The sequence below is a fragment of the Talpa occidentalis genome, unplaced genomic scaffold, assembly GCF_014898055.3.
Source record: "Talpa occidentalis isolate TD23 unplaced genomic scaffold, MPIMG_talOcc4v2.1 talOcc4.7, whole genome shotgun sequence".
In the NCBI taxonomy this organism is placed as follows: Eukaryota; Metazoa; Chordata; class Mammalia; order Eulipotyphla; family Talpidae; genus Talpa; species Talpa occidentalis.
Window position 1 is genome coordinate 44,574,240 of NW_023605083.1, and position 21,932 is coordinate 44,596,171.

The window sequence follows — 21,932 nt, forward strand, 5'->3', positions numbered from 1 at the left end:
CTTAACAAGATACTACTTAACCTAAAGGATAAATCTGGAAGCCTTGGCAAAGGAATGTGGATGTAACACACAGATCTTTAAACACTTCTGCAAATATCACATATATAATTATCTTTCAATGATTGATATACATGTTACAGAGTCTTGAATATGGATAGTGTGAATATATTTTTATAATAGTGTTTCTATATATTATAGATACTTAGAGTTTTGAATGGGGTAGATATACATTCAACTTACTTAAGGAAGAGGAGCCACACTTTTTCATTGATGTGTTTCTAATTTATATAATACTTCTTTCCTTTAATCACTAAAAAATGTCCTATTTGATCCTCTTTAGCTTTTTTAGTATTACAAATCAGTTAATTTGAAGGTAAAATGTAGTCACTGCACTGCAATATCATCTCACACTCACATATTCTAGTGACCAGATACCAGTAAGTAGACAATAAAACACCTTTACTTTGACTTCAAGGCCTAATGCATTTGTCTGTAGTGTTGCTGGGATCTCCAGATTCAATGGGAAGCAGAGGGTATGTGGAAATTTCTGGTCAGGCCTAGCATAACTGTGCATAGAATTCAGAGCCTAGTCTCTTAAGAATGGTGCAAATTTAAGAAGACCCTGGTAATAAAATCTGTCTCTTAGTTTTATGAAAATACGTGCTTTGGGGAAAGCCAGGAAATTACTTCCAGGAAACAGGGGTAGGGCAGAACCACTATTTATAGTTTGTAATGAGAAAATAAAAAGTTGTAGGCAGGTGTGGCCATCAAAACTCCATAGTCAAGGAGAAGGTAGAGTTATCTCAGGTCTTGTTAGCCACTGTTAAAAGTTCTGCTATAATTGTGGCATTGCACCTTCTTTGAAACTGAGCTCATCTTTGAAATTCATGCTAGATATTGACCAGATCCTCATAGGTTTGTATACGGAGTCTCGTGTGTCTTCCAAGCTTCAAAATGTATTTTTGTGTTTTAATGTGCCTTTTTAAACACTCACAATTCTCACAGTTATTGTCATATAATACAGTTTTGGACTTTGAAATCATTAGACAAAGATTTCCTCAAAGCTTTGAGTAGGAGGACAAGAGACACCCTCAAGCCTGGTCCAGCCCTCTAGAATGCAGTGTGTTTCATTCCTACATGGCTCTAAATATCCGTCTGGTGATTACACGGCACTAAAATACTGGCTGGATATGCACGTGGATCGGTTTACCTCTTGAAAAGCAGTTTAATAAGATGTTTCTCTACAAATATAGAGAGCATGACTCTCCCACACACACACACAAAAAAAAAGGTGGGGGAAGAGAGAGATACTAACTGAAAATATATCAAATGATGGGTTTGTGCTATTAGTCTTTGAAGGCTGTTATATACAGTGTTTATGCCACATCTGAGAAGATGCTATCTATGTATCCATACACCTGATGCAACACATTTTGGAAATAGCTTCCCTCTAGATTTTTTTCTTTAGCTCCATTTTCTCCTCTATGTAGGTATTTAACAACTTCTTTTTAGACTTTCTCTTTATGAAAGAGGCACATGTAATTTAATATATTACATGTTTGTTCCACTCATTTAAGAAGAATCATAACTGAATGTAAATATACAAAGGATAGGGTATTTTAACTACACTAATCCTAAACCATGAGGGTATGAATTTACACTCAGCACAATGAATAAGATCGAGTTCATTAAAGGAGACAGTGGATGTAATGAATCCAACTTAACAAGTATGAAAGCATCCTACATGCAGCTGCCTGGCTTCAGGGTGTCAGAATAATTTCAAGATCATGATGGTCCTATTACTTTATTTTCTTTCAGTATTTCTGGAGAATTTCTAAGAAATTGTTTCAAAAAGGAAAAGCTGAAGATTATAAACGTTACTTCAGAAGTTATCTTAAAAGGCAGTTTAGCTCTGTGCTGATGCTCTGTCCTTGGAAGGATGTGGTGTCACTGTCACTAGAGTTCATTTACCATGGAATACTCAGAGATCAACTTACCATTTCCTGGGTCATTCTCTTTATACAAAGAGAATGTCTTTATACAAAGGAATGTCAGGACTGTCTCTTTATAGAAAAATTGCTGAAATTTACAAATGAAGATTTTTTTGTGTGCTTTTAGGTGGGAGAGCTATAGGAAGGAGAAATAGGAAGAAAGAAGGGAAGAGGATATAAGAAAGGAAATAGAACAAAAAAAAAAAACTCTCATGAAAGCTTTCCTTCTAAATCAAGAGCCAGTGCCACTGACATTGGATTTTGGAAATATTTCAGATGATAATTGCTGGCAAGGTGCAATTAGAGTGAGCATGCCCATTTGCTTTTCTTCCCTGGCAGGTACCTTCAAGGTGAGTCAGCTAACCCATTTCTAGCCTAAAAATACAGTGCACACAAGCAAAGTTGCCTGTCAGCAATTGCTTTTGAAGTTTGTTTGTTTGTTTGTTTTTTAAGACATATATTTATTAGGCTTTCTTCCTAATAACCGTGAGGGGAACTCAGGGTGTGTATGTTGAGGTGCATAAGCATTCCCACTGCGGTGCCTCCTGAGACCCTCTGAAGCAATGATACAAACCTTACCTGAGGCAGAACACAGAGGCATGAAAGGGACGGAACACAAGTTTGCTGGCCAGCAAATGGAATGGAGGGAGAAGAAAAGATGGCACAGTCGCAGCACACGTGCACACGCACGCACGCCCACACACAAACACACACCCACACACACCCTAGTCTGCAACTCTTCTCCTCATTCTTTCCAGGTTCATTTGTCCAGTAACACTGTAGAGTAGGTTACCTGAGTCTCCTATAATGAAACAAGAGAAGTAAAGAGACAAGAAAGGAAAACTCCTTGTTAACAATGCTTTGGCATGACTGTTCTTGGTTATTTAAAGGCAGTCTTTGCTCCAAGTTCAAAAAAGTTGGTTCTGGCCTCCAAGTAACCCACACTGTTGAAAACCACCCAGACCTTTCTTTGCTTTTTATTTAAGCAGATGCAGGTGTATAGCTCATGGGCTCATAGAAGGTGGCCTAGGAGGGTGAGATCACACCCTCTTTTGACTGATGAAGTAATTGAGGCTTAGAGAAGTTAAGGGAGACACCAAGGTCACAGATTAAAATGGGACTTTAATCCTGTTTTCCTACATTGTATAAACAGCCTCTGCCAATGACTCATATTGAGGTCACCAAAGCAGAATTATTTGTTTAAATATTACTCTCTGGCACTGATATTCCCAACTGGTGTGCACCCCTGGCAGGCCTGACATTGTGGTGAACTGAGGCAGCTCTCTGAACCACCCTGATTTTGCAGCTGTGCAGCACAGAACACTGTGTAGCTTGCACCTTCCTATTAGCCTGCATGGGAAAACTCCCTCCTAGCACAATGTGAAACACCAGAACAGGACCTGTGCTCACTATGGAGGGCTGTTTTTTCAACGTTCATTCGAAGCTGGGACAACCAAATCAACAGACTGGCCACTGGGAGTATTGCTTGTTCATCATGAATGTCTAGGAAAGTGGTGTGAGCTTTAGCACAGCAGACAGCTTTGGCAAATTCAGAAGGAACATTTGAATTATCTGCGCCTGCAGAGCACAGAAGTTGTCCAGGGTATAGGAAGGGTGGCATCTTGTTAGCATTTCAGGAGGGCGCAGCCAGGGGCACACTCATGCAGGCCAGCACCTGGAGCAGGCCAAGACAGGGTGAGGAGAGGAGAGGGGGTCTTCCCATCCAAACAAACCAGAGTCACACAGACAAAAGTCAGGCTCACAACACAGGATGGAGGGGAGCAAATGCAGCAGGGACGTGGGCACAGCAAACCAGGTTATCCCTGAGGCATCAGCTGAGTGTTCAAAAGGAAAGTGTCAGGCAGAAGCAGGGGGTTGTCTGACCCTCACGTGCTGTGATAATCACTCTGGATCTGAACAACAGACTGACAGGCTCAAACCACATACCCAAGTCACTTGATTCCACTGTGGCTGAAAGAACAAGTTGGTGAGTCTATTGGAGTAAGAGCTCACCTGACCCCAGGCCGCAGTGAAGCCTGTCTTCTTCAGAAAAGGGGCTTCTTAATCTAAGACCCAGGGGTCAAAATTTATAGACAGCATCACTAGGTGACTTTGATGTACTTTTCTACATTTTTGTGTACTTTTTAGGATGGGGACAGGCTATTTTTATTTTCGATCTTTGTTTTGATTTCCAAAAAGCAAACACACCAAAAATAGCAGATGGGTGGAACAAAGGAGGTTTGAATCCAGGAAGATTTGGATGATGTTCAGGTGGTATTTTGCATTCTGAGAACAAAAGGGTTGACTCTATAGCAGACTGTCATCACTTTCAGGTAGATTAGGCCAGCTCTCAAGAAGTAATATGGGAAAGTTTTCCCTTAGAGGAAACTGCCCCAGGCCTCACAACAGCTATCATGGAGCTGTTTGAACATTTCTGGTTAAATAGTGAGGCAAAAAAAATTAAAAAGGAAGGTCATGGCAGGGGTTCCTACAGGAATCTTCCTTCCTTATCTTAGCAAGGCTAGTGTCTGTGGGTTGGTGCTGATACATGCAGGTAGCAATGCAAGGGTCAAACGTGGAAAATTGGATGGTGGAGTGAAGATTGATTGAAAAAATAAAATGTCCTTTTCCTTGTTAGCAAAACAAAAGCTAAGGGTTTAATGTAGCGCTAAGATGCTTATTTCCCTGTGCTTGTTAAGGAAGAGAAAGTTTAGAGAACAATGACTGCCTTGTCAGCTTATACTTTTTCTGGAACAGCTGAGTGGTTAGGGTGGCGCCTGGGGCCTGCAGGAAAGGAGTGCATGCAGCAGGAAAATAAAAAAGCTGTTTTGTTTTCTGAAGTTGACAATATTAAATGTGTTGCTTGTGCTCATCTGGCTTTTTGTGAGTCCCTACTAATCAAGGCTCCTGGAGCTCCAAGAAAGCACTGGGGATACAAGATACTGCTTCCCTCTCTCCCTTGTTCCTCAATGAGCAGGTGGAAGCTTTGGCTCCAGGCTGCTGTCAACTGGCTGTCAGGCTTACATGTCATGAAGTTTATAAAGAAGCAAACTTCAGGACCAAAAAATAGAACAACCAGGCTGAGTCTAAAAAGATTTCTAAAGCTTCTGAAGAGGATTCAAAAGACCATTTGGTAGTTAGAAGCACCCCTGCTATGGTTATCTCACTACTGCCCATGGGGGTACTGACTCTACAGTCCCCTGAACACTGACTGCAGAACAGGATCTCTAAGATGTCATTCTAAAGAGAACTCTTGTTGCTTTTTCTAGTTGAATTTTCTACAAAAAATACAGCTACTCCCTTCCCTACTCCCAGGATTAGCAGAGAGCTGGACTACCTCCATGAGAAATGACTCTCCTGTAGGGCTCGATAACCTTCATGTCAATCCGTTGCTCTTGCTCTCCAATCACCACGGTCCTCCACAACCGGTTGTCCTCCCGCTCTTCTTCTGCTGTATATTCTGGGATAGACTCTGACTCTTGGCCAGAATCTTTTTTTACTGGAGGATCCTCTGCAAAGGAAGCACAGAGAAGGCTGAGGAAGGAGACCTCCAGGGTTGAGGCAGTTCAACAATTAGCTACCTCTTGATAGAGACAACCTGATGGAACTCACTGATTTGTGTAGCTCCTGGAGAGATTAATGCCATCTTGATCACAAACAGGTCACTTGGTAACATCTAATTTATAGACTGATTAATAACTGAATCTTTAATAACTGAATCCACTGCGAAGGCCAGGCACAGGCATGGAGCTAGAACTGACTTGTGTCAGTAGTATGGACCATCTCATTCTTGATCAGACAGGGAAAGACTGCAGCATTTTTGATAGGGCAAAGGCTTTTGATAGGCCCAGATAATCTTGTTTTCCTTGGGTTACATCTCCTAATGTAACATGAGTGCTCACAGTGTTTTGTTTCTCTATATTCCTCAGCCTGGTCTTTTAATGATTTCACCAGCCTGGACCCTTGTCCTGAGGCCCTCACAATGAAACTGAACTCCCTTCCCTATAGGGAGCACATCTGGACTTAAATTTGGTATTACTTCCTATGGCTTTCTCAACCATGCTACAGAAAGATTTGGTAGTAAGAAGCAAAAAACTTTGTAGACCAGTGGTGCTCTAAGGCCAAAAATTCACCAAAATCTTATTTGTGAGTACATACAGCAATTAAAAAAGTCCAAGAGAAGTTTACTGTTTGCTCTTGTTTATCCAAAAAGCATAAGTTTTTTTTTTTTTTTAAGTTTTTTTTTTTTTTTTAAAGATTTATTTTTATTTATTTATACAAGCACTGGGTACAGTCAGAAGCGCGGGAGGGTGAGAGAATTCACCAGAGCCAGAACAGGCAGAAGGACCGAAGTACACTGCTGAGGGGAGCAGCGGGCGGCAGGAGAGGTCTGCGTGCCATGTGGGACCCTCCTCTGGAGGCCCAGGGAGCAGCCAGGGATCGAACCGGTGCTGCAGAGGCTGCGGACAGCTTCGCAACCCAGCGCTCAACCGCTGCGCCACTGGGGAGGCCCAGCATAAGTTTTTTTTAAAAGAAAAAGCAGCAGTTGTTTTGATTTTTATTTCAAGTATCAGAGAGGTTAATAATGGTTATTCTTTGTATGTCTATATAATTTAAGGGGAAAGATTATTGATAACCTTCAAAATAATTCTGTGAGATACTATCATTCTTATTTTCCCATTCATGGGAAAGCCCCTTTGTACTCTTTTTGTGGCACTTCAATAATAATAACAATAATAATAATAATAATAATAGTAATGGCATTTTATGAAGGATCTACCATGTTTCGGGTGCAGTAGTTGGTATTATAATAGACAAGACACTGATGTAAAAACTAACTCCTCAGTGGTCATCAGGTCACAGGGATAGTAAGAAAATATTAAATCTTACCTTTTCTACTCTTTTAAGCTATCACATTGTATCTTGATTATGTAATGTTTCACTTGAGCTTATTTTACTTTGAGGTTAGTTTCTTTCTTGGGCTAAGAAATTGTGCCTCTATTTATAATAGCCAAGATATGGAAACAACCTAATTGCCCCCAAATGGATGAATGAATCAAGAAGATGCAGTGTATATGCACAGTGGAATACTACTCACTAGTCAAAAAAGAAAAATTAATGTCATTTGTGGCAACATGGATAGAGCTCAAATGGATTATACTAAGTGAAATAAGTGAGAAGGAGAAAGATAAAAATTGGATACTTTCACTCCCATGTGGAATATAGAGAGACCAAATAAAAGGTCAAAGACAAACCTTGAAAGCTGAGGTATCTCCAGCAGGTGAGGAAAAGGGAGAGGGAGAGATGAAAACAAGATGGGGAAGAGCACATGAGACTATGACTAAGGCTATCAGAAGAAGGATGTAATAGGGTAGGAGCAAAGGGGAGAAAAGGGTCTAAAGGAGGATTACTGGAGCTGTCATGACAGTGTGGTGAAATAATATGCAATTGTAGAGACATATACTGTGAAGTAAATACATGACCACAGTGAAAAAATAAAATGAATTATATATGTAAAAAAAAGGAGATTGTGCCTGATCACCTTCAATATTCACGTCCACCTACCCATTCCACACTTAACTTGGAAACCTATACAGACCACTCAGTAACAATTAAGAGGCGAATGGGTAAATAAAAGAAAGTTTGGGCGAGTTCCCAGAAATACACCTTACCTATACAGGATCCATAACAAAGCCATTATGTTTCGCAAGATTCCGCAAGACATATTCAAGTGAATCTAATTACCTGTGACTTGGAATAGCAAAATGAAATCCAGTTGGGAAGCAATCCTAGCCTTTTTTGCCAACACCAACAGCTACCACCACCTCAGAGCCTTTCCTCACCCTGGCTTCCTCTGCCTTCCCATGGGCGCTCAGCAGCGTACTGATGGAAAGCAGCAATCTTTGGCTTTAGATCAAGCACGGTGACACTTGTGGAAATTCAACCATCTGCACAGGACCTCATGTCTGGAATCCCTTCCTGCTTCTCTCTCCCTACTTGAGTTGGGACGCTTGGATGCCATCCTAACTCCCTTCCCAGACCCTGTTTTCCATCTGGTCTCTGCTCCCTCACCACCCTGGGCTCTGATGTGGGTTTGTCTTCTGATACCTCTGTGCACACCTACTCTTTCCTATAATGAGCTCATCATCCACCAACCCCTCTTCACCCTGTTTGGGACTTTTTGACCTGCTCTGGCTGGACCCCTGTGATCTGTGTGAAGTTGTTTGTTTTAATTTCTGCCTATGTTTCTTAAGGCTTCTCCATTTAAAAAAAATTGTATACTGTATTCTTTCTTCCCACTAGAAGAGTAAAACACATAATAAAAGTACAAGCAATTCAGAAACTGTTCATGAAAACAGCATAAATGACCAATGCCACTCCCACTCATCACTGCCTGATGTGTATTCTTTCTATGTGTGTGACTACATGCATACTTTATTTACCAAAAACTATGCTTATTCCATATAGTCTGCCTGCTCCATATGTACTGTTGTACCACACACTATTATCTAAGAATATAGCATACGCTTCTCTTTGTCTCAGTGAAATTTCCATTTTTTTAATGACTTTGAGCTTACCAATCCCATAGTGATAAAAATTTAGTTCTGTTCCTTTTTGTTGCTCTTGCTCTTTATAAAGAATTTGCATCTTTGCGCAGGTTTTTTCTGACATCACTTGTGCACTGCTACAGTGTGCTGCATCAATGGGCATGTGCATGTGAGCCATTGCTGTTCTTGAATAGTCACACAAAATATGAACTTGTTTCCTCACAATGTCAAAAACACTGGAAGTTTCAAAGTTTTAAAAGTCTTTAACAATTTAGGGGGAAATTGTCTCATTGTTGTGTCAATTAGTACTTCTTTAATTATTAAATAAGTTAAGAATTTTCAAGTGTTTATTGTCCATTCATAGTTCAGTGATTGACAGGAGGCACCTGTTAAAAGTTCTTTGCCTACTGTGATTTCTTTATTGACTGATTATTGATTTGTTTGAATTCTTTATATAGAACTTTGTCATGTATTGAAAATATTTTCCTGCCTTATGCTTAGCTTTTAAATTTATATGGATATATTTTCAACTAGAAATTTAGTAATTTTATAGAAGTGAATCTATTAATTTTTGTCTTCATATTTTTGATTATTATATCATTGTAAGAAACTACACTTTTACCTTAAAAGTATGCATAGAAACACATCTTCTTACATTTTTATTTTAAAAACAGCATTATTATTCATTGGTTAGGGGTGGTACCATGTTCCTCACCCCCACTTCCATGCAGCCACATTGGACTGGTTACTGAGGGCAGAGCTCAGAGTCCTGTAAAGCTGTATAATGTGGAAGGCAGGTGGGCTAAGAAAGGCCTCTTGCTTCTCCAGCTTGGACTTGTACACAGGGACTTGAGGGACATAGGAGATGCACGGAGGAAAAACATGTAGAGACACTTGAAAGAGACACGTGGGTTAGAGACACATGGGAAGTCTGTCCTTGGCAGAGAAAATAGCAGCTGTTATCTTGATTTGCACTTTTATTTTTGGCACAGAATCGCCTGGCCTCTTTCTCTCCTTTCTTGTTACTCCATCAGAAGGTGACTTAGCCTTGTGGAAAGCTTTAGGGCCTCGGTGACTCTATTGAGGTCAACCCTGTTTGGCTATTTGTCCATGAGGGGATGGTAACCTTGGGGGTTTTATTGAAAAACTATTATTAGTTTTCCTCTCTTCCCTCTCTATGCATACTAATTCTATTAAAGATATATCACACTGTGAACCTGCTTTTGTCTCTATGTAACCCTATTTCAGAGTGTGCACAACATCTGTTTGGGGTCCCCGAGGACCCCTCAGTTGTATACTAACAGTTTGGGACCAGAAGTTGGAGGCTGGATCTTTTGATGAAGTGTTATTCCTAATATATCAAAAGATAGCTTAAATGTTGCCCTTAATGGTAAGTTTCCCAGACTTTGTCTCTTTCCCCACCTTTTTGGATTGATGTAAATGAACAAAAGAAATTATTTAAGAGGTAGGGGTACAATAAATTTTCTCAAGGTGTTCATTTCTAGAAGGCAGCAATATCAGCTAGTAAGAAATAAACTTTGTTTTATTTATTCCCTTGAATTACCAATACCCTCCCAATCTTAATAAATCTTCTGCTGTAACTATAAATTACCATCTTCCCCTTGGCCATTATTTTCTCACTATTTTCAAAATTTTCAGGTCTCATTTAACTCTCTATCCCCAGGCCCTCCAAATTTAATTTTTGGTCTCATGCCCTCTTTACTAAGAAATGCTTGATTTCTTTGTTTCCTTTTCTCAATGATGAGATTATCTCCCCAGTGACTGTTGAAGTCAATTAAGCCTTAGTACACAGGGGAGAAGTCAACTTGAATATTTTTTTTTTGCCTCTGGGAGATGATTTTGCACACAAATTCTTCTATGTTCTGTTTTGTATAGACCACAATGTGGGCCAGGTTCACCATGGACTAGCTGGAGACGATGTCCCCTGGAGCTTTCAGTAGGGAAATTCTTCTATGAAAATTTCCTTCTTGATCTTGCAGTGATAGAGTAATCTTACAAGACATTATGTTTAGTTTTTTTCTTGTTAGGAAAAACATCCTGAATACAGTTAAAAATTTTTCACATTTCCTCTGGTGACAAAGAGTAGGCAGGTAGTTCATATGAGTTTAAAACCTCAGTTTACAAAAGTAGAAAGAAAAAACAGCTTTTTAGATGACGTCATTGTGGCATAAGGTTGCTTGTGGGTAAAACAAAATAAACGTAACACTTGATTAGTTTCCATGCAGAGTTAAAACATGGAATTGATTTTATAAGTTAGTTGCCTGCAGGCTGAGAAAATAATGGAAGATATAGAAGTTAAATGAAATGACTCTGATTATCTGGAAATAATGTTGGGGTAACTTATTCACATAGAAAATGTCATTAGGAAATTAGTGTTAGAAATGATAGTTTAAATGAGGTCACTTAACATCACTTAGGAGCCTAGGAGGAAAAGATCTAAGACTGCAGGAATATTTTTTATAATGTTCTTATCAGAATTATTCGGCTAAAATTCATCATTTTTCCATTTCCCTTATAAAATGCTTTTTGCTGAGATCTGAATTATGCTAAAAAATAACTTTTGGGGGGCCTTCCTGGTAGCACAAGGGGTTAAGATGCAACCTATGAAGCTAGCCACAGTCACTGCAGCACAAGTTCAATCCCCATCCAGGAAGCTATGCACATGGTACAGCAGACCTCTCCTGACTCACCTGCTGCTCCCCTCAGCAGTGTATTTCAGTCAGTCTGCCTGTTCTGTTCTGTTCCCCACTCTGTCTCTGGTGATTCCTCTCACCCCCCACAACTCTGGCCTGTACCTCTGTTCTTGTATGCATAAATAAATAAATCTTTAAAAAAATAACTTTTTGGAAAAAAGAAATAGGCCATCATTTTTATTTGATATGATATTTCTAAGTTTCTGTGATTTGTGTAATACTGCACTTTTCAAAAACCCAGACAGTTCAGATCTCCTTTAGTATGAAAGACTGATTTCTAAATCCCTCACCATCTACATGTTTCTGATATCTTTGGCACTGCCAAAGGAAATCCACCTTTAACTATACCTTAAGTGATATATTCCAATTGTTTGGACACAATTATTAAAGAAAATTGCTTGGAAGTGAAGAACAATTTAACATCTTTGGATAGTGAGTCAAAAGTTTTCTGTCTACAAAACTGCATTGTGGGCAAACACCCTCAAAGAAATGTTTGGTCTTCAGCAAATGATTCAAACAGGCAAATGTTGTGAAAGTCCTTCAGGTGCTTGGTAAAGTAGGAGTCTTCAAGTCATGTGAATGACTGGATAAAAAGGGGTACAAGCAAGAGGTGTGCAATTATGTTTTTCTAATCAGGTAACAGAGCCTCTCCTATTTATTTCATGTATTTATGGGGAAGCAGTGTGGCCCAGGAGTCAAGGACCAACTCAGGGTTTGAATGCTGGCTCTGGCATTTATTGACTATGCGATATTAGTAAAATTATTTAACCTGAATATCTCATCTGTAAAATGGAATGAAACATAACACATACTCATTGAGTTGATGTGAGGATTAAAATATTTATAAATATTTATAAAGCACTCAGCATAGATCCTGGCACATAGTAAGCACTGTGCAAGTGTCCACTAAATAAAATAAATTACATACCAAATGCATTTGAAAAACTATACCTTAGAAATTCCAATTTTGTTTCAATATATATGACTGATTCAAAATACTCATACAAGAAACCAAAAAATAATGCAGCTTTCAAACATTATTTCATGCTTTGGGACTAAATTGTATTCCATTTCTCTTACATGCTCCATTATCTATGTCCGCATGTTTATAAGATATAGCGATTCAGATGTACTGTTTTCATCGCTTAATGATTATATATGTTTAAAAGTGTCTAAACATATATCTTTTATTTAAAATTCAACTTATATTAAAATTCTGTCCTTTGAGTTTAAAATCTAAAAGTAGAGATGTGACTGTGAAGCTGGCTCTTTCAACACAACTATTTCAACTAAATAAAAAAAAAACTATGTCAGCAAGTGGCAGCTTTAATTACTGGTTTGCTCAGGCACCACCACTTTGCATGGCGGTTTTACTATTTATAAAAATAAAAGGTTCAGATGTGGTGTGACTCAGCTCCCCGGGGTAACAGGAAAATACAGGGGGTGGAGTGGGAGGGGTACGCAGGGTCCTGCCATAGCTGTCTCCTGTGGGATTTTAAGTCGAGGCATGAATTTTACATGGGAGAATATATTAGCAGGAAAAGGGCTGGGGCAGCTGGGGTGGATGGAGAAGCTGGGCAGACTCTCTAAAATGGAAGAATGAGTTCAAGACCTTTCATCTTCTGTTTGTGAATTTCAACTGACAAGGTCAAATACCCAGATAGCTAGAGAAATTAAAAAACACGATAAAAATGCAATATAAATCTACTTAAACATAATGAACTGTGTAGAAACAAGCTTCCTATTCTGTAGCATAAGGTCTGATTTGGTGCTGGCCATGGTGGTAGCCTGGTGGGTAACTATTGGATGACTCGGTGAGCTAATTCAATAAATTTCCTAATGGGCATCTCCCGTGAATGATACTGCCAGAATTAGTATGGCTTTAAAAGTCAGCATGTCATTTAATTGTGGTATTTCTTTCTAGTCAACTTTTTAAAGACTTCTAAAAAAAACTTAAGAAAAAAATTAAAGGAACATTTTTAATTGTAAGTTTTTACAATGCATCAAAGTAATATATTATAGCCAGGATTCTTTCATTTTTATTTTCAAACATGATAAAGTTAGAGGATGCCATCCTGTATGACAAAAACTACATAATGCCATTTTTAAAAACAAATATTTTATATTTGTACATCTTTCTTAAACAAAATTTCAGGGTAGAGAAAAATAAAAATGAAGCCGATATTTGCATCAGAAGTGACAGCAACTTCTTATTTTCTTCCTTTTTGTTCTTCCCTTACCACACCCTACTCTATGCCTCTTTCCTTCCTAACTTTATTGGTGATATTGCAACATATATAATAAAGCCTCTGTCCTCATGGGACCAATATTCTACTAGGGAAAAAAGAGATAAACATGCAAATGGTTAAATAATATGACTTCGACTAGTGATACATAGAAAATAAAATGCATACTGGACTAAAGAGTAACTGGGGTAGGGGGTAGGAAATGGAACCCCTTTGAATACCAAAGTCAAGGAAGTTCTCTCTAAGAAGGTGACATGTGATTAAGATCTGAATAAAGAGGGCCTCTCTGGTGGCACAAGGGGTTAAGCACCACATTATGAAGCAATCCACAGCCTCTGCAGCACAAGTTCGATCCCCAGCCAGCCAAGGAGAAATCCACATGGTGAGGCAGACCTCTCCTGTCTCTCCTGCTGCTCCCCTCAGCAGTGTATTTCAGTCAGTCTGCCTGTTCTGTTCTGTTCCCCACTCTGTCTCTGGTGGATCCTCTAACCCCCCGCATCTCTGGCCTGTAACCCAGCTCTTGTATGCATAAATAAATCTTTAAAAAAAAAAGATCTGAATAAAGAGAAGGTAACTGTCTTGTAAGGATCTGGGAGAAAGAACATTCCATGTAGTGGGAGTTTATTCAAAGAAAGTGGTAAACTGACTTTTCCACTTCAAATTTTATCTTACAGATAAAATTCTCTTCTTCTGCAAATCCAGCTCCAATTTTCTTATAACACAGCATGTGAAAACTTTCCCTCAACCCTAGCAAAAGACGTGGCATAGAGAAGGGGGTCTAACAAAAAAGCAATGGTTGTATCTGACCTCTGTGAACCAAATCTTGTTCTGTCAAGTTCCAAACCATAAATCATGGCCACTTATTACCTGAGATATGAACAGAAGCATCTAGAAATCACAGAAAGGAACCACTGGCAACAAAATAGGAGGTTTGTTTCTAAAACCACTTAATCTTTCACTTTTTATTCAACTTTGGCCTTGCCAACTTTGTGACTTACCATGTCCAGTGTACTCAAAAGAATCTGCTTCATCAGGAGTATCAAGTTCATCCACATTGATATCAATTTCATCTGGACTGTCCAAGTTATCATCAGAGAGAACAGACCCTTCACTTTGGTCCAGAGAAAGATTGATATTTGGGGCTGTGAGCTTGACTCTCCGTGGATGAGTACCATCAAGATCCAGAGAATTAGGAGGATCTAGAGAAGAGAAAGAACAGCAACATCAAATACTAGGCCAAAAACATGTCTTCTAAGAGTGAGTGTGGATTCTAGTAAATGACTTTCAAGGCCCTTTTAACAAGAGTAGACCAGCTAAAAATCCGTAAGTGGGATTTGCTTCCTGTTCTTGACAAGTAGACCTTGGCATTGACCAGTAGACCTTGGCATTCTATTTCCACAAAATATTTTGAAGGCCATCTGACATACCCCTCAAGTTTGGAATTCTCAATGATAAATTTGGTGAACTTAGACATTTGTCAGGATGTGGTATAATGATATACAGTAGCCAATTATCATAGGAAACGAAAACTTTGGCAGGTATGGCCTCACAAGTGAGCTTCAATATTCAAGTCGACTCTGAAATTAACCACATTGAACCTAATACCTTTCTCACACATAATTTTTTTTTTGTCTTCACTTTTACCACTGAAATCACAAGTGGATGCATAGGAAACGGTTCTCTCACTGAATAATGAAAATGTTTGGACGTACAACACTGTTGAGGGGAAGCAACAATTGCTCCTCTTACCAGGTCTCATGTCTGCTGCACTGGGACTCAGCATTCCCTCCTCACAGGGAATGTCCATTCCTACATCCTCTGACAGTTGTCTGAAAACAGAAAAGCAAAGACTGTGAGAACATGGTGTGGGATTTAATTTTCTTTGAAAAGGAAACCAAGAGATTCTGGATTTTCAGCTCACTTACTATTAACCCACAAGGGGGACTGAATCCCTTGTACGTGACCCTACATTAGAATAAAGACTTTCTGCATTCATCTTGAATGAGAACCATCGATACCAATTTCCTCTGTGCATACAAGTCACTTTTCTTACCAGTTCATATAAATAAACTCAAATAAAAAACCCAGAAATAGGAAAGCAAATAACTAATTAAATATACTTAAGAGGGTATTCAATACATATTTGTTCAACAAGAGAGGCAATACATATGCTATGGAGACCTGAGTTTATATATCTCTCAAATGTGAACATATTAAACTGCTGTGGACAGAGGAAAGCATACTTCGCCTACCTCACTTTTGTTATTTGTAAATAGGGATATGCCACCTATTTCACTGATTTGTTGAAACATTAGTGATGAAGTAAAATGGCTGATGTTCCTGAGAAGGTACTAATTAATATTATTTGCCTTCATTCTTTGAATATTTAAAGATAAATTGTGAATACATGTTAGTGAAGATGGTTCTGTTCATGTGTCACCATCTTTTCTCCATAATCATCAACCCCCACCCAGAACTGTTTTTATTAACCCACATCTGAGTGTAGCAGATAGGACAATACTGCAGAAAATTGTGACAAATCTATATACTATTACAGCAAACTGATCAATGTTCACCATGAATTCCCCTTGATTTATTTTCATTTCCCATCTCATGAGATCAACTCCCATTTATCATGATAATATACTTTTCTTTTTCATGATTTCTAACTAATTTTATTGACCTAGGGTGAATCCTTGTGATATAGTCACTAATCTAAATTTAAACATGGTAAGCCTTTGTGTTAAAATTCTAAATTTAGTTCTTCCTTCACTTTCTTCTTGAGACTTCCCTCCACCTCAATCTGGGTCTCCCAAACATTTGGAGTTTCCATACCTAGATGACTGATTTCTCCAGAACCCAAATCAAACCTCCATCCATTGTCATTAAGGGAGCGAAATAAAAATTCTACAACTATAGTGATAACTGTATTTGCTTTGTTTATTCAATAGCTATGTACTGAGTATCTACAGGGCTGAAGATGGAGAAGAACAAGAAGCCAGCTTCATTCTTTTGGGGGAGAGGGGCCAATGGGGTGAAAATAATGACAACACTAATTACTCAGTATCGCTCTACTGGAGGTAATTAAGTACTTATGTTTTTACCCATTAGCCCCACAAACCTCTTCAAAAACCCAGCCTCAGGGAATTCTTTCTCTGTACACTTGCTATGGCTTCTACCTTGTATGTTCTCTAAAACAAATCCTGTACTGTAGCAGATAGTGAGCCAGAGGAAAGAAAATCTGTTCCACAGACATACCAGTGACAGCAAACCAAATTGACAACAGAAGAGTGAGTGGCCAGAAAATGGAAGGAATGCATTAGATCCAGTTTTAAAAGTCCTGGGACCCAGGAGGACGGTTGTCTAAGTTTCCTATGCTGCTGCAATTTTTCAGATTTCTTTACCATGGTCCTTTGTCATTGAAAGTAAACTGTGCGTGTTCTTGACATCAAGCTAGTAGTCCCTGCAAAGTGGTAAAATGCTGCAAAGAGCAGCTGGATTCAAATCTTAGTTTTATCACTTACTGTGTGTCCTATCAAAAGTTATTTAGATTCCTTGCTAATAAGAGGAAGAACATACAATGCTTGAAAGTAAACATGGAAAGAAAAGAATGTCATCTTTATTACTGTAGTTGGCTTTTCTCCATTAGTTTTGAAGCTTCCTGAGGACAGGAGTCATGTCTATCTTGCTTACTTTATTATACCTCTAGCACCTCGTAGAAGTAAATATTTGAGGGATATGTGCTGAATTGCATTACTGAGCTTGAATATCCTAAATAAAAACATACATTAACTTCTTTAGTCCTCTGCCTATGAGTCAACCCAAAAAGTAAAAATAATAAAAAAAAAAGACATATCTGTCTGATAGTGCACATAAGGGTATGTGCTTTAAAAATAGATAGTATTAGTCTTAGGTGTTGTTAACGCTCATAGTTATGGACAACATCATGGAATAATTACAGTCCCGGGTAAAAGGTTTTAGTTCCAGGTTGTAGCGCCACTATTAGTACTAACAAGCTGATTAAACCTGACAAAATCAGCTGACCATCTTTGTGATTTTAAATGGAGATAATCAATACCTAACATCACAGTGACTGTGGAGAATAAATATATATGAAAGTTCTCTGTAAATTATAAGGCATTGACAAAGTTTAAGGCGTTACATTCCCTCATGTTAAACATATATCAGGATCAGTGATTTTGTTGAAGTATGTCTCACGATTGGACAAAATATAATTACAGTTACTACAATTTGGGTCTGAGCCCTGGCAAGGGAAAATTTCAGGACCACACAGATCTCCATAGTACCATAAGTGGCCCCGCACTGGCTGATAGCCACGAACACACGTTTGTCTTTCATTACTCCTTTTCAACACAGTGCAGAGACCCTCTAAAGAGGTGCTGGAAAGCTGGTGGTGGCAAGCAATGGGGGAGCAGAAAGGTGAAGGCTGTGATTAGGGGTGCAGAGGAGAGGAACGCTCACAAACCCAAGGACATTATAGCAGGCCATGGGGCATTTTAGGAAATCCCAGGGACAAGGAGGAAAACGGAACTAAAGCAGCCTAGAAGCACACCTGGGAGAAGTTTAAGTTGCACTCATTGTAAATTCTTCAACCATATCCATCCATTAGATCCAAAAATATTTAAAAATGAAGCAGCCGAGCAGAGCAGTAGGCAATTGAGCAGGTTGCAACTTTACCTCTTGGGATCTATTAGGTGACATATCAGTCCAGCATAAAAGCAAGTATTTTATCATATCTATCCCTAGCAGTAACTAATTGGGGGTTTTGTGTAAGTGGAGCTACCAAGGAGACTGAGGTTGTAAACACGAATCTGACTGGGCAATGACTGACCTCCCAAACAGCAGCTCAACTCCACGTCGCCATCTAGAGGATGAATACAGAACTGTTTATTTGCTGTTTGTTTTATAATCATCATTTTATTTCTTAATTTGAGAAACCCATCCTATATTAGCAACTCAGATAATCAGGTTGATGGTACATATCTTCCTGTCTGAACTGTTTAAATATGAAGAATATTTTTAAAAAATGAAACCAAAACTCAGAAGTGCATCCAATGCTTTCAAGTATTCTATAAATGTGGGTATTAATATATCATTAAAAATCATGTTAATAAAATATGTCATAATAAAAACCATTATGGGTAGGAACATCTGAAAATAATAATGCATAAATGTTCATAGTGAAGGGATATAAATGGATATATCAGAAAAAAACTGCAGGAAAGCAAATTTAACAATATTAATATAAAAATAGATTTTGGACAGAAAAGCATTATCAAGGCTTAAGAAAGTAATTTAATAAAAAGACACAATTCTTTAGAGGGTGTGGTAATGTAGATCCATTATGCTTTTAACAGCATAGCTAAAAAATAAATAAAACAAATTGAATATAAATTATAAGAAGTTAATTTCATGGGGGAAAATTTGAATATACTCAAAAATTTATAAATCAACCTGAAAAAATGAATAAGAATATAGAATATCTGAGTGATGTAATAATATTGCTTGATCTAGGGCTCCCCGGTGGCGCAGCGGTTGAGCGCTGGGTTGCGAAGCTGCCCGCAGACTCTGCAGCGCCGGTTCGATCCCCGGCTGCTCCCCGGCCACTGGAGGAGGGTCCCACATGGCGTGCAGACCTCTCCTGCCGCCCGCTGCTCCCCTCAGCAGTGTACTTCGGTCCTTCTGCCTACTCTGCTCCCTGCTCTGGCTCTGGTGAATTCTCTCACCCTCCCGTGCCCCTGACTGTACCCAGTGCTTGTATAAATAAATTAATCTTTCAAAAAAAAAATATTGCCTGATCTAATGGATAGAACTGCAGGCAATAAAAGAACAATTTTTTCAAACTCATAGAACTGACTATATAGAATGTCTCATAAAGCACCAAAAGTCAATATCACATGGACACTATTTTCTGACTTTAGAAACACACATCTAGTGATCAATCATAGAAAAGATAGTTTGCAAACTGAAAAACATACTTGTAAGTAACTGAAAAATAAAGTTTTAGGTAACAAAACTTGTGGAAGCAGCTAAAGAAATTCCTAGAGGCAAATAAATAGCCTTGAATCCAGATATTGGGAAATACAATGGTCTGAATAGCTAAGGGTTCAGCTGAACCCTGGAAGTAGAAAAAGAGCCACCATGACCTCATATGATCCAATGTTACTTATATTAAATCTGCGCAGCTGCTAATGATTATGAATACCAGTTGGGGAATGGTGACATAAACTGAATTCTGCAATTTGAGAATAGATTCCACATGCATTGGAAGACTCTTTGTTTCTGCCACTTCTGCTTCTTGATACCGAAGCCAGCAGTAGTGGCACGACAGTGCTGAGCCCACTGAATGAAAGACCACAGTGCAAAACTTCTGGGCATAGTTAAATGTACCCTTGTACCTCTAGGCCAGATACAAGGGCAAGTCCATTCCACATTTGACAGCCTTCCAGCACTTCTGAATCTGGAGGGGTTTGTTACGGAAGGATTAGTCTTGCCCAAGATCAGGTTCTTTTTTTTTTTTTTTTTAAATAATAAATTTTATTTTTATATTCCCCCATACAATTGCAAACCCCCCATTCTGACCCCAATCCCTCCCCTCCCGCCCCCCCCCCCAAAAAGTGTCTCTGGTTCATAGTTTTTTGTTGATTTTAATTTTCACTTTCTTATAGTTATTCATTTTCCTGGTCCCTTATTTAAGTTTTCTAGATTCCTGCTATGAGTGAGACCATCCGGTATTTTTCTTTTTCTTTTTGGCTTATTTCGCTGAGCATGATCCCTTCCAGTGCCATCCATGTTGCTGCAAATTGCATGTGTTTATCTTTTTTGAATGCTGAGTAATATTCCATGGTATATATGCACCACATCTTCTTGATCCAGTCATCTATTTTTGGGCATTTGGGCTGTTTCCAAAGCTTAGCTATTGTAAACAGTGCTGCTATAAACATAGGGGTGCAGGTGTTCTTTGGAATTGATGTTTCTGTGTCCTTTGGGTAAATACCTACGAGTGGAATTGCTGGATCATATGGAAGCTCTATGTTTAGTAGGTCCAGAAATCTCCACACAGTTCTCCACAGTGGTTGGACCAGTTTGCACTCCCACCAACAGTGCAGAAGAGTTCCTTTTTCTCCACAACCTCGCCAACATTTGCTGTTGCTAGTTTTTTTAATATGTGCCATTCTCACTGGTGCAAGATGGTATCTCATGGTAGTTTTGATTTGCATTTCCCTAAGATCAGGTTCTTTTTAATAAGAAATGAGCAGTGAACCAAGACAGGGCGAGTCTTGGTCACACACACACACAGCATTTTTGGATGGTAATGTTTCCTGGCAAACATGTACATCCAGTAACATGCAGCATCCCTTTTGGAAATGTGACTATTTTTTGAGATTGACCACTAAAAAATACAGCTCCATAGCAAGATATTAATTGTTCTTTAGATAAATGCTGGAAGGTTATGCTGATATATTTTGGGGAAATGATTACATAAAGAGAAATTTCCTTTATGTTAGAGTTCTTAAAATTCTTCTGGTTTCCTTCTAGTCAAGATATACTGGACCAATAAAGATACTTTCTCTAGAAATGGAGATAAAAAAGAAAAACAAGCACAACTTTCATGCAGTGCTTGCTTTCCTTCATTAAGTATGTCAATTAGCTCTGTAAAGCCCAATGGTAGAAGAACTGCCATTTCAGGATGCTTGTCTGATAAAGTAAGCTGCACAATTTGAGGTAAGAATACATGGCACTCTGTGAACCCTAGGCCCCTAATCAAATTACCCTAGGAGGAGGCAAGGCTGAGGCTGCACTGGGTTTCCCACTCAGTTTAATGAGGCTGATGCCAAGAAAGGATGGCAGCTTTGGTCCCACAAGAAACAGCTGGGTTTGAGCCATGAAATGAGACTCTTGGCAACAATTAGCTACCCAGCTGGGCTTCAGTCACCCTGGGAGAGATAACACTGTGACCCCTAGAAGCCAGTCAACTGTGGCAGATAAGCACAGGGGTGAGAATGGGGACAGCAGATGCCAACAAACCAAAGGAAGACAAGGACTGGCACTCATCCAGATAAACCTTCTCTAGGGAATTTGCAAAAACCCACAAACCACAGCCATCTGTTCTAAGAGGAGAGATGCATAATGCAATCCCCTTACCCAGTGTCAGTTTCTAAAAATCTCAGGTAGCAAAATCACTTGGAGTCCAATGACTCTTGAAGAGTTGCTTGAGTTGTCCCCTGAATTATAGCATATGTAGAAAATCCTTGGCAGTAAAATCTTATGAGCATGAAAGTTTTAGCAACACTGAGCAGAATAGAAAAAAAACCTAAATATCATTTGAACCATTTGTCTTTCAGACAGTAATTAAGTCCTTGGCTGTGAGTGGGGGTGCTTGGAGAATCCTACTTCTTCTTGCAGAGTATG

At 38.9% G+C, this 21,932-nt stretch overlaps 1 protein-coding gene across 1 annotated transcript in view; it reads right to left on the minus strand.

The window, feature by feature from the left end:
• Positions 1-21,932, minus strand: part of PRUNE2 (prune homolog 2 with BCH domain) — a 215,805-nt gene that overhangs the window by 19,393 nt on the left and 174,480 nt on the right. The window contains exons 10-12 of the mRNA XM_054688860.1: positions 15,249-15,328; positions 14,498-14,698; positions 5,329-5,502 (exon numbers count right to left, since the gene is read on the minus strand). Coding sequence (XP_054544835.1) covers positions 5,329-5,502; positions 14,498-14,698; positions 15,249-15,328 — 455 coding nt within the window. The remainder of the gene's footprint in view (positions 1-5,328; positions 5,503-14,497; positions 14,699-15,248; positions 15,329-21,932) is intronic.